Here is a 13,738-nt window from a genome sequence, read left to right on the forward strand (position 1 = left end):
ATAAACTGCACTTTAAAATATGTTAAAAGAGAAAACTTTTATTTTAAATTGTATTTAATATTTCACGATATTATTGTTTTTACTGTATATTTGATCTGTAAATGCAGACCTGGTGAACATAAAAGACACATATACAGTGTTTTTTAAAGCCTCGCAAAGCACTAATAGTAACTTATTAAGAAAATGTTGGTATAATTTTTTTTTTTTTTTAACGTTTATGACCCATGTAATGGTTTAAAGGGGAGCTGTATGATGATATTACAGTGAAAAACAGACAAACATTTTAATGTACAGTATTTACATTAATTTTGCCTTCGATGTTTTACTATAAAAAGTTCACTACTGTTAATTATATCATTAGCAATTCATGGGGACACATTCTACACAAATGGCACTGTTTCCTAAGAGTGTTTTCATGATAGTGGGAGTCATATAAAAGTGTGTTATTCCTGAGGCCTGTGTGGGTCAGAAAATACAAAGAGTGACAGTGGCCAATGTTTCTTTTTGTCTTTTGATGGCTTGCTGTTCCCTTTAAAACGGCTGTCTAAGCAGATTCCCTCTTCCCTTATGCAGAGCACTCACACACACACACACACACATACACACACACACAAACACACGTCAAAGAACTCTGTAGGTACAGTTGGATGGGGCAGGGACAGAAGTTTGGTACTGCACTGTGGAGAGAGAGATGGAGTCACAGAGGAGTGGCTTTCAGGTTTGTTTTTTTGTCAACTGCTGCATGCTGGGTAGCCTCCTGCTCAAAGATGCTGTAATGGACTGGAATATATAAATGTTGTTTCAAACCTGTATGACATTCTTTCTTCTGTAGATGACAAAAGACCATATTTTGAAAATTCCAGTGCTTTATTCTGTCAATTCAATGTTCAATGTTATTTAAGACCCCAATGTCAAAAACATTTGAAACCTTCTTCAAAGTATCTTATCTTGTCTTCCACAGAAGAATGTCATACATATTTGGATTTACATTCATTTTTTGGGTGAACTTTGGGTGAAACTGCTTCCTTTTGGATCTGAAGTATATATATCCCCTACTTTTACAAACACATTTACTCTCTGGGTTCGGGGCGAATGAAGTATTTGTAGTGAAGGATTATGTTCTACAAATTGGTTTTGAATTTTCAGGGCTTGTCTGATTTCATAACTATTCACTGGAGCCTCAGGGTGGGATCCGTATTGCCGTGTAATTATGTTACAGTGACCTCTCCTTTATCAAAGCATATCACATGCTGCTCACCTCCCATAGGAACATCATCCTTCCTTCCCTTTCATGTCTTCCTCATCTTTCCTATTTTCTCATTGCATTCCTAGTCGGCTAATAAAATATTAATTTCCAGTTCGTTAATGAAGGCAGATGGCTGGATTAAAGAAAACCCTGTTAAAGATTGGAATTTTCACCCTCTGTTAGGTCAAAGGTCAAATCACTAAATCATCTGCTAATGTGGTATAATGTGACTGCCATAGTCAAGTGTCTTGTGATGTCTCTTGAGATGTTTGCTCTTAACAGAGTTCATGGGAAATCATGGAAATTTATTTTCTTTCTCTTTTGCTATAAAAATATCTTGATTTATAATGGAGAAATACTCATGTCCACAATGCAAAGCTTCCCATTCAGTCCGCCAAGACCCTTTTTGGAAAGCTGTAAAGATAGGTAATTCATGATTATGTTGTCATGAATACATTAAAATATGTTTAAATGAAAGTGACATGAAAGTGGTGTCCCATACTTGGGATTTGTGCTCTGCATTTAACCAATCCATGTCCACACACATGCACTGCAGGTAATTGTGAACACACACACACACACACACACCCCAAGCAGTGTGCAGCCATTACTGCACAGCGCACAGGGATCAATTGGGGGTTTGCTGGCGTGCTCAAGGGCACCTCAGTTGTGGATATTGAAGAGAGCGCTGTTCATTTACTCCCTCATCTATAATTGCTGATGTACTGAGACCCGCGGCCTTTGTGTTATAAGTCTGACTCTCTAACCATTAGGCCACGACTGTGTCACGTGTTATATGTGCCCACATTTTAAAGGCTATTTAGTGTTTAGTAATTTAGCAGTGAAGCCAGTTCAGCCAGTCATAACAGAGGTCATTTAAAGGGGTCTTATGATTTCTAGTGATTCTAGTTGTCTCTTTTGGAAGGCCAAACTAAGTAGCTTCGCTTTCACAATGAAACACAGCGTCTCCACAACACGGCACCGGCAGCAACAGCGAGAATCAAGGTTATGCCTTCTTTCTTTGTGTGAACATTTGGGTGGCGTTATGCAAATCTTCACACATCTGGGGGTCTGTTTGAACCAGTCATTTTTTGGCGGGCGTGGTTGACTCCTAACTTTAATAAAGAATATCTCTTTGGATTTAAGACTTGTCTTTGCTAGTCTTTGCAACTTTACAGATCTTTTTCATGCACCAAGAGCTTGTAACATTCCAAAGAGAAAGGAGAAATTGAAATCGCAAAAGATGTCATAAATATATGGTAATAAAAAAGCCTTTCTACAAGTTCTACGTTCTAAAAGATTTATTTCCGAGGGGAAGAGAGGATTTTTTGGTGCAAGAAACCAATACTTTATCCTTGGACTTCAGGGAAACTATAGTGCTTTATTTTGGTGTGAAGATGATAAAGTGTCTGTGTTTGCAACATTTTCAGATAGTGGGCATGTCTACAGTAAACTCTTACTAACAATTTTGAGGCTTGTATAGATGTAATTCTTGAGTGTGGTGTTGAAAACCAGCTGGTGTACAGTAAGGTGTAACTGATTTCTGTATGGTTGATCCCACTGTGTCTGGTTGTAGGTGTGAAATATCGAAGTTTTTGCTTGTACCTGTGTTTGTGCGTAACACCCTGTGTGTGTTTTGTGTGTTTCAGGTATGAAGATGAGGAAGTTTGCGTACTGTAAGGTGGTGCTGGCCACCTCTCTGGTCTGGGTGATGCTAGACATGTTCATCCTCCTTTACTTCAGCGAATGCAACAAATGTGACGAGAAAAAAGAGAGAGGATTGCCGGGGAGAGAGAGTGAGTACACGCCTACACACAATTGTGCTGTGTATTGTAAAGTTATCACATTTAGCTGACGCTTTTATCCAAAGCAACTTACAATTGCTATAAATGTCAGAGGTGGCACGCCTCTGGAGCAACTAGGGGATAAGTGTCTTTCTCAGGGACACATTGGTGTCTTATAGTGGATTCAAACCCGGGTCTCTCACACCAAAGGCATGTGTCTTATTCACTGAGCCAACACTATCCAGCCCTATTGGGCAGTAGGTGAAAAACAACGCTAAATGCAAACCTATTTTCTAAATGCATTCCTATTTTTTATGTAGTTTATGTCAATGACAGTCAAACACTAAGGACTGTTTTATTACATTGTAATAATGATAAATGACCATATTTGATTTTAAGGACGTTTTAGTTTATGAGTTAACTTGACTTTTTATGAGTTAAACAATTATATTACGGTGATTAATCTCAACATAAAGGTCAAATATGAATCTGAAAGCAAAACCAGTTGGGAACCACTGCTTTAGAGACTTTAAAAAGGAGCAGAAGGATGATCTAGAATTCGAAAGGAACAGTCACAGAGAAAAAGTATGTGGATGGCGATGCCGTGTAAAAGCATAACGTCTCATAAAGCTTTATTTTGTCACTATCTGACCCCTCTACAGCCCCCCGCCCCTGGTCAGGTCACGGTTTGTTCTCTGCTGGTCTCTCCTAAACTGGTTTACTTTGGCCATCATCTCATAGAACAATAGCCATAAAATAATCTGCTCACCACATTAATAAAGCACATTTTCTGCTGTTTCTGCTTGTGTCCTTAGTGATGATTATACAGTTTTACTCTTCAGAATCCCTCAGGAAAGTCATTGCATTTTGCTGAGCAGGGAAACAAAGTTGCCTTGTAATGCGCTCAGTCCGAACAGCTAAATCCAGCCCACTCAACACACATGCGGCTCACTCGTACATACACATATTGTGTACGCAAACACGTGACACAAGGCTTAAAAACAGGCAGTTTGCCTCTTAGAGCAGATGTAATCTCACACTGTTGAAAATCTGACCTTAATCTCACCAAAGCATGTTTTTTGAGCTAATGATCAAAGTTCAGTGCTTATCTACATTAGGGCTGCATTATGTGTCGTTTAAGCATCGATATCGTGATGTACGAATCCACGATAGTCACATCGCAGTATGTGCGATATAGGCTGTCGTAGTTGATCCGTTATTCATTAACTGTACAGGTCAGCTGCTACCTGGCCTTTGACGAATGTGATTCACGGAGAGCGTGAGAGAGCGCACAGGAGAGAGAGAGAGAGAGAGAGAGAGAGAGAGAGAGAGCACGCGCGAGAGAGAAGAGCACGCAGGAGAGAGAGAGAGAGAGAGAGAGAGCGCGCGCGAGAGAGAGAACGCAAGAGAGAGAGAGAGAGAGAGAGAGAGCGCGCGCGAGAGAGAGAACGCAAGAGAGAGAGAGAGAGAGAGAGAGCGCATGAGAGAGATAGAGAGAGTGAAACAGAGAGAGCGAGCGAGCGAGCCACGGCCGCACGCTCACCGTCTTCAAACAACACGAGCGCTGTCCTGCTCTCTCCCTCGCGCATATTAATCAGTTGACACAATGGTGTCGATGTTTAAATAATTTAAAATGAGAATGTAAGTGTGCTCAACCCATTTTTGTTTGTAAGAAAAAATTAGATTAGATTTCATATAGCAATATATATCGCAGAGAAATAAAATTTCGCAATGTCATTTTTTCCCAATATCGTGCACCCTAATCTACATACACTTTACTCACACACGCCATAATAAACAATTGTGCACAGCAATCAAGGCCAGGATGTATATAATTTTAGCACAAACATTATGATCATTGATTGTTTTTTAGTTTGTGTAAGGAGAGTACAGTGTCACTGAAGAGCATGACTGGGATTAAATATGAAACGTGATATGTAAAAATCAACATCAGTATCCCTTTTGAACAGGATATTTTTATTGTGCCATTTCCAATTTTGCAAAAAGTGTGACAGTAATATTTCATTATGTGTATTACAAATATGAGCTGTGCAAAATATCTGTAGAAAGACAAATGACTCAAGCATATTATTATAAAAATATTCAAAATGTCATTTGCAGCACTGTCATTCCCATCACAGAAAACATCATTTGAGATGTGGTGGAAATGCTACTGTGGTGTTCTGGGTTTTTATAAAAATAAATGCCAAAAATAACACAATTCTCCTGTGATGTGTGTGTATCCACATTTAAACAGATTAAATAAACTAGTGAGAGCATGATGGGGTTATTTTCTGAAAGTCCACCAGGCCCAAAATTGGCCATAGATGGAGAAACGCCCATACTTACTGATTCGAAAGCCAAGGGAACAATCTTGAGTCCATGTGTGTTTGTGTTCCAGTTGTGGTTCAAAGGCCTCATGACGGCCCGGGGGAGATGGGAAAGCCAGTGGTCATCGCTAAAGACCAACAAGAGAGGATGAAGGAAATGTTTAAGATAAACCAGTTTAACCTGATGGCCAGTGAGATGATTGCACTCAACCGATCTTTACCGGACGTGCGTCTCGAGGGGTGAGTGTCTGCTTATTTATCAAAGCTTCCTTTAAAGTGAGTTTGTTTTTGTTTAATATATACATTTTATGATTGTAACTGACCAAATAAACATTTTGAAATGGCTTTGTTAGGTTTGGGGGGTTAGGTTTTGAGATGTGAGGGCTGGTGTTTGGCTATTTGACTTTAGAGAAACTGATAGACGTATCGTGGAGTGTCTGTGTGTTTGTGTGTGTGTGTGTGTGTGTGTGTGCTTTTTGCTGAGTGAAATATGTATGTGGCATGGAGTGAAATGTAAACATTGATCCGTGAAATGTGCTTATTTTCTGCCCCTCAAATGAATTTCCGGCGAAGTATTTTTCCCAGCTCTGTTTGAAGCAAAGCAATAGAATAAACATTTTCAATTAAAAGATAAGAGTGTGTCAATTACATAGTCACAGTCATGCCCTAACTTCACACACAAACACACACACACAGCATCACTGCCACAACTTTCACCTTCACAAGAATGATCTGACTCTGAGTACATATGTTACTTGTAAATGCACAAACTCAGTACACCAAAGGGTCGAGAGGAAACTGGTTGAAATCTGAGTGAGAATGAAAGTGCTGAACTCTTTTTCTTAAAGCAGGATGTGGTCTGCTCTGTTTTCAGCTCTTTTCCATCTTTGGTTTTGTAAATGTGAAAATAAATCAGCATTCCGGCACAATGTCCAAATTATTATTATTTTTTTTACTTGCTTTCCTACACTACACAGTGTAATGTAGTTTTGTAGCGAAATTCATACATCAGTATATTAACCCTCAAAGACAGAGACAGCCGCCCGCGGCTAAAAATAACTGTTGTTTTTTAATGTTTAATAAGTTTTGAACCGCTTATCCAATCTGAATGCTTTAAACAGTGATGTAAATCAGCTGTTTATCTCATTTGGTTATTCAGAGGCGCCGTAGTGCACGTGATTACGTCATCACATTTTTTACAACATTGATTAGTCAGAAGAAACCAATGCTTTCGTTCCTCTGAGCCAAACAGAAATGATTGTTGACGCGTAGTCCCTCCCCCAGCCCAGATTGGTTAAAACTGTACCATATTCAACCAATAAGTAGTCTTTTGAACTACTACTTAACATATTTCTTTTGAAATATGAACGAACACAAAGTGAAAGTGAAGTCTGTCGCGAGTGCATGGATACAAACACAAACTAACACATTTGCATGAGTAAACTCTGAAAAAGCACAATAAAACACGACAGAGAACTTTGACATAAAACAAATCAAAACCAAGGATGAAACAGTGGTACATAGCGGATAAAGCACTGGGATTTATGTTTCGGGTCGCTAGGCGATGTCCTGGTAAAATCGATTCTGATGCAGAAATTTCTGTTGCACTTTGAATATTTCTCACTCATTTTGTGTAGTTTGTGAATCATTTGCACTGTATTGTTGAAGACGATTTGTGCAATTGTTTTTACTATATGCTGCATAGTTTGTGTTTATTGTTCATACTCCGATTTAAAATATATTTCTCAGAAGAAAAAAACTTTTTTTGTATGGTTTTGTCGTCAAATAACACTCTATCCATTTTTTTTTTTACTTAAAAGCGCAGATAACAATATTGTAATAAACGGCTATAAATTGCTCGGGGAATGGTATATCTAATCAAAATTTTATTTGGAAGTGTAAAACACCCAGACAAAACTTTCTAAAGAAAAATATCTAAACTTTAGGAGTTTCTGTTTGAGTACACAGTAAAAAACACCCAATTGTGTCAGGGTTACTAAGGGAGAGGACCCAGATGCAGAATGAACAAGGGACATTTATTGACAAAAAGAAAGCACGATAGGAGGGAGTGGCTTGAACAGTCCAGACAGTAGGATTGGGTAGATGGGAAGACAGTGGAGCAGGCAGATGGGGTGGGGGATGACTGACGAGGGGGGCTCAGGGTGACAACCGAGTGCAGGACTGTAGAGGAGGCTGTGCAAGGGACCAGACCACAGCACCAGGAACCAAGGGCACTTGGCTATGGAGGTAAAGCCACACACATCAGTCCTCCAGGCAGGGAGATCCAGTGGCCAGGGAGAAGGCAGCAGGCAAGGCAGGAACAGACAGAACTCACAAAACACTAGACAAGACTTAAGACAACAACAACAACAATAATAATAATAATAATAATAAATAAAACAAGGGCAAAAATCAGACAAGAGTGCTATGACCTACAAACAAGATAAACTAGGGGAAATAACCAAAGCTAACTAACCAAAGTAAACCAAAAAGGTAAAAGAAACAAATACAAAATAAAGTTCTAGAAATAACTGGAAAGACTAACCAAGAGAATAACTCAAAGGGGAAAATAAATACTTTAAAGAACAAGTCAAACTCAAGTCAAATTGAAAGTGTGATCCAAACAAAAAGAAACACTTAAACTAGACTAGAATAAACCGTGACGAGATAAACTTAAACTAACAAATACCAGACTAAAACTGACAAGGGAAAAACTCTATTAGTATAGAACAGCTAGCACGCTAAGCAGACACTAACTCACACACAAACGAACCGGCAAACACATGAGGGAAATGATCACAATAAAAGCATACAGAGACATAAGGAACAGGTGACAACACTCTGACTAATGGGGACTAAACAAGGGGGCGTGACCAGGGAAAACAAGGAGGTGGGAGAAGAGGAGCACGTGGTAGACACAAGAGACACCACCATGTGCTCAGGCACAAAATAAACAAAGACACATTGAACAAAGACAGTACAGACAAGACTGTCAGGGCAGGATCCTGACAAATTGTTGCTTGCATTTCTCTTAAAATTCTGTAATTTCATTCATTCTTTAAGAAAACGATAGTAAAATTGAGACTTTAAATTAGTTAAACTTAAACTGTAACTCCTCCTGTTTATAATGATATATGGAACTTGATGCTGACTGCTAGAATAGGTCTGAAAAACAAAGAAAAGTGCAGGTGTCTCAGGCGCCCCAAAAATGTTCTAGGTCTTTAAGGCTTAATCTAAAAACTATTTTCAATGAAAAGCTTTTAGATCAAAAAGTCTATAGGATTTAAAGAACTGCGTATAATGTTTGATTTGTCACAGTCATCATCTCTAAGGGTTTTTAAACACCTATTATCCTCTAAACGTTTGCCACTTTAAATATTAATTGCTAATATTTGTGTTGTATAGGTTCGACTATTTTGTGTGAATAGTGAGTGTGTGGATGTGTGTATTTTTCACACTACATAATAAAGCTTCTATTTCTGTTACGCTTTGCAATATTAAGTTCACTGAGGTGAGACAGAGAAAAGCAGAGATGTGTAGAGAAGATGTCACATTCGTCCTTGAGAAAGCGAAGAAAAGGACATTTGTGTGTGTGTGTGGATTTGCGACACTTCTTTTGTTCTGAGTGATATCGCTCCGAACAGTTCCCCCTCTGTTCCCACTGCACTAAATAATGTGGAGTTTGTCCCTCTGCAGTGGATACACATTCTTTCAAAAGGCCTTGCCTTAAGTATTTACGGTTTTAATAAGTCCCTGGATGTTCTCTGTCAAGGCGTGACCATGGAAAGTATTCCACCATGACAGCAATCTCACCCGGGGTCTCGGAGCAGATGTAATATTCACACACTCGCATACAGCTGCACGTCAAGCATTACGTCAAGTGTGTACTAAATCGTTTGCATATGAATCCGGGCAGTTCCTCGCAGAGTGATAAATCACTGGGTCACTGGAGGGAACTGCAGGTCTAAAAAAATGCCAGGTCAATTGGTGTTTAATGATTTTTTCTAATTATATGGGGCCAAACCTCTACCTCTTTCTTTTTGTTTTAAATGAACTGATATTAACAGAAGCATTTGTCAAACTGAGACTCTCTCTGTGCGTGTTTGGGGGTGTCAGTTTCTCTATCTCTACCTTTAAAGTACCCCTATTGTGCCATATCGAATACGGCCTTTCTTGAAGTATGTAATGTTGCTGTATGTGAACGAAACGATCTGCAAAGTTAAGTAACTCTAAATGTACACGAACAAATCAACTCTCAGCAGCCAAAGCGAGTCATCAGTAATTCGCAACCCTGTACTCTGGCAGCTACACGTCACGGGGAAACACATTTGCGTAATGCAGGATGTGCCCAATGTCCTAAGTTGTGTCCTACGCTGTGAAAGTAAATTCATTTTATTTTCACTTCCAAAAGATGAGGGATTCACAAAACGCTTGCTCTTGACCAGTTTATTTGGACAAGCTGGCTCAACTGAATCACAACCTGTAAGTATGATTAATAATTGAAGTTTATATTTTCTAATGAGCGTTCAAAATATTGTTTCCATCATGCGCTGTAAGCGGTAGATCAATCACAACAGACTGGGTCATCTGACCAGTCAGAGCAGAGTAAGCTTATGGAAAGGAGGGGTTTAGAGAAACTGAATTTTAGAACCGCTTTGAACACATTGTTTGAGAATTTTTGGAAAATTTGGTGATATTAAATGCATATTTTGAGAAAACAAAAGCATTTTATCGACCTTGAATGCATGTACATTTATTGTAGGAAACTCCCAAAACAATATTAGGAACCTTTAAAATGGCATAATAGGGGCAAAAGTTAAAATGTCATTTATTCCTGTGATGCAAAGCTGAATTTTCAGCATAATTACTCCAGTCTTCAGTGTCACATGATTCTTCAGAAATCACTCTAATATGCTGATTTGCTGCTCAAGAAAAAAAATAAAAATCTTATTATCAATGTTGAAAACTGTTTTTATGGACAATGTAATAAATTCGTTCAGGATTCAGAAAGTTCAGAAGAACTGCATTTATTTTAAATAGAAATCTTTTGAAACATTCTGAATGTTGTTACCGTCACTTTTGATTGAATAAATGCATCATTTGAGCTGATGCATTTGATTCCAGTTTGTTTTTAACCCTGAAAATGAGTCAAATAAAAGTTTTAAAGTTTGCACATCTATGTTGATGTGACAGAATTTGAGCAAATAGTGTGGATGTGTATGCTGCAGCTGGAATAGAGGGAGTATGACCCTGTAAGGGTCATCATGTTTGTTTGCCTCAGATTTTCTGCAAATATGACCTCATGTTTGCACGAGAGGACGTGGTTTGACATGTTTTGTTGACTCTACAGCTCAAAAAACATGTAAAAGAGGAAGAAGGATCTTCTCAACTCCCTCTTTCCCTCATTCATTCCCCTGCGCAACATGCGACATGCACCAAGAAGGTGTCCAGCATCTTGTTAAATTCATGTCTTGCCAGATCTGGGCTTTTGGGGTCCACTGAGTGTGTATAGAAAATCACATGCACTAAAGATCAGCTTGTCATCCATGTAGTCTACTAGCTGTGTATATTGATCAAATAATTCACAAGCAATAGTCCATTTACTTCTTGTTATCTCTGCATTTATAAACTGAGGAAGGAAAACTGAAACACTCTGGCATTAAGGATAGTTTTTCGTCTGATTGGATTATCAGATTCTGATTGGATTGATTTTACAGTATCTTAGCAACGCTCTTCAAACATGTCATTATGCTTTACTTTGCATCAGCAGATAAACCTTTTTCCGGTTACCTCTGTGTTTTCCCTGACCTTCTGCTCTCTCTTTTGTCGTACACACACATACACACACATAGTGCTTAAGTGCTGAGGGTGATGTGTACTAAATAACTGTTTTGCTGCTCTGAATGGGGTAAAATGGAATACATTATTCTGTTTCTCTAAATTGCATATCAAAGGAAGATGAGCGAGAGCAGGAGAGAGAGAGATCTGATATCAAAGAAGTAAGAAATCTCAATCTCTATGGAAGGAAGGAAGTGGAATAACTAGGCGAGAAAAAAAAGGAAAGTGGGGATAAAAGCTACTGAAAATGCATCTGACAATGGGGAAAGTGTATGTGTGTGTGTGTTGGAGAGAGAGAGCAAACATATTCATGTATTTGTGCCTGGTTGTTGCTGTTTCTTCCCAAACACTCCCCTACATAAATTGTCCCAACATTGTGTTTTCTAGATGAGTCTCAGTGTGAGACCTGATCCTTGAAAACTTGGCAAAACAGGACACTGAAATCTGGTTGATTTATAAGTCCACATATGTGTTTTCACATTTTGTCAGTGAAACTATGGCATTCAGAAATCAGACCTGGAAAACATCTGATGTGCTGTGTAGATATTATTAAAACCTTGGATTAACAGTTCAACGAACCATCAACAATGTAGCAGGTTTATTATAATTAACTAAAACTAAGATTAAAAGATATTCATTACTTAATATATGTTAAATTATTTTTATTATTATTATTATTAATTTTTTATTTTATTTCAGTTAGCTGCCAAGTCAACATTCCTCATTTTCATTTAGTTAAACTTGATGTACTAATAAGTACAACCAAAACTAATAATAAGTAAACTGGATGCTAATAATAAGTATTTGAATGCACAAAACAACCTCGATTTTTTTTTTCAACCTCAGAAATTCTGTGTTGTGTATTTGAAATTTTTCTGGTTATTAATTGAAAGCTTAAAACATTAATTTCATTTATCTTTTAATTTTTGAAAATTAAGCAAACAATTTTTTGGGGCAAACAAATGAGATTTACTGTTAAAATTAAAACCTGAAGAAGAAATGTTGTGTGATTAATCATTAATGGTGCCATCTGTCATGTCTGGCAAAAAAAATCAAGTCATACTCCACATTCCATACCAGATGGCTCAATAAAGTGAATTGGTCTACTCTAGAGTAACAAACGAGAAACGGCATAGTCTCTATGCTCTGCCCCTACCTTCACAACAACCCTAGAGCCATAGCCGAAGCCTAATAAGAGGACGTTTTGCCTCCAGAGGAACGTTGGGTGATGTCAAGTGATTTTGAAACATGACATCTTCAAGCTACTCCCCTTCACCTTTACCAGTGAATATGTTCATATTACATTTGGAGTTGTATATACACATTATTTGAATTTAATTAATTTGACAGACAGCATTCTGTCAACATCATTGGTCAACATCAGGCAACTGATGTTGTCCAAGCTAGCGCCAACCAACATAACCAGAGCTGCCAACTCTCAAGCATTCACCGTGAGACACACGCAATTGACTCTTTTCACACGCTTTCACGCCATACATCAATTTTCTCACGCACAGAAAAACCATGAAGCAAAGAGGACACGGAGACCAACAGACTAGACAGAGCAGGTTAGTTATTATATAAAAAATGGATAAGTTATAGCTAGCTAATTATCAAACGCAGCTACGGTTAGCCATCGCTAACATTAGCACGTTTATCGAACAGCCTTCGATACATTTCTATGTTATAACTTCCCGAAAAAAATACACAAACATATAAAACAAACTTCTAGCGAAATACTAACAGCATCTAACTTGCCAATCCAAAAGAAATGTTGCAAGTTCGGAGTCGAGCCTCATTTCTTTCAGGTCCATCAGTTGTCTCCAGCGATGGAAACCAGTGCCGATGTTTACTCTGGTTCGGCTCCTTTTCTTATCGGATTTGATTTGTGATTCTGAGTGTGGTTGTTTCCCTGTAGCGGGTGGCACTCTCTTCCCTGAACTGAAATGAAGTAGTGGGCTGTACTTTCCACACGATTGACATCAGGTTCAAGTACACGCCCACAAGCCGTGCAAGTTATTGGTGTATTGCAGGTTGGCTGGTGGTTATGTTGCCCACATACCACCTCCCATGGCCGAAACTGGTATTACGACACCTGTCGGGCCGGGGCTAGTAATGCTAATGCTAATTAAGGTTGATATCTCTGCAGCACTATAACTAGGGATGGGTATCGTTAAGGTTTTAACGGTATTACTACTCTCACCGATACTGCTTAACGGTCTGCACGTCGACGTATTTTTGTAGTCGACGTAATCGATGACCTCGACGCGTTGTTGCAGCACTAAACAACACTGAACAGTTGTGATGTGTACTGCTCTGTTGTTTTGACAAACTGCTTAATGTAAGTGTTAAAACCGTAATGGTGAAAAAAGTTGTCTCTCACAACTGTAGGGCCTTATGATTTAAGCGAGGTGGAAAATGCGGATGGAATCGCGGAATCCAGTCCTTAAAACAGAATTCACAGTCAACATCTCGTCTTTGTCACAGAAAGAATGTCCGTTAACGAATATTTTTTGTCGTCATCTTCGTTAACGAAATTA

General features: G+C 38.6%; 1 protein-coding gene across 3 annotated transcripts in view; it reads left to right on the forward strand.

Moving 5' to 3' along the window:
- The window catches only part of LOC113059841 (polypeptide N-acetylgalactosaminyltransferase 1-like), a 104,762-nt gene that overhangs the window by 61,343 nt on the left and 29,681 nt on the right, over nt 1-13,738 (forward strand). For all 3 annotated transcript variants that reach the window (XM_026228467.1, XM_026228468.1, XM_026228469.1), the window contains 2 exons: nt 2,896-3,042; nt 5,432-5,600. In XM_026228467.1, the coding sequence (XP_026084252.1) occupies nt 2,896-3,042; nt 5,432-5,600 (316 nt within the window). The remainder of the gene's footprint in view (nt 1-2,895; nt 3,043-5,431; nt 5,601-13,738) is intronic.

Source organism: Carassius auratus, chromosome 41 (assembly GCF_003368295.1).
Source record: "Carassius auratus strain Wakin chromosome 41, ASM336829v1, whole genome shotgun sequence".
Lineage (NCBI taxonomy): Eukaryota > Metazoa > Chordata > Actinopteri > Cypriniformes > Cyprinidae > Carassius > Carassius auratus.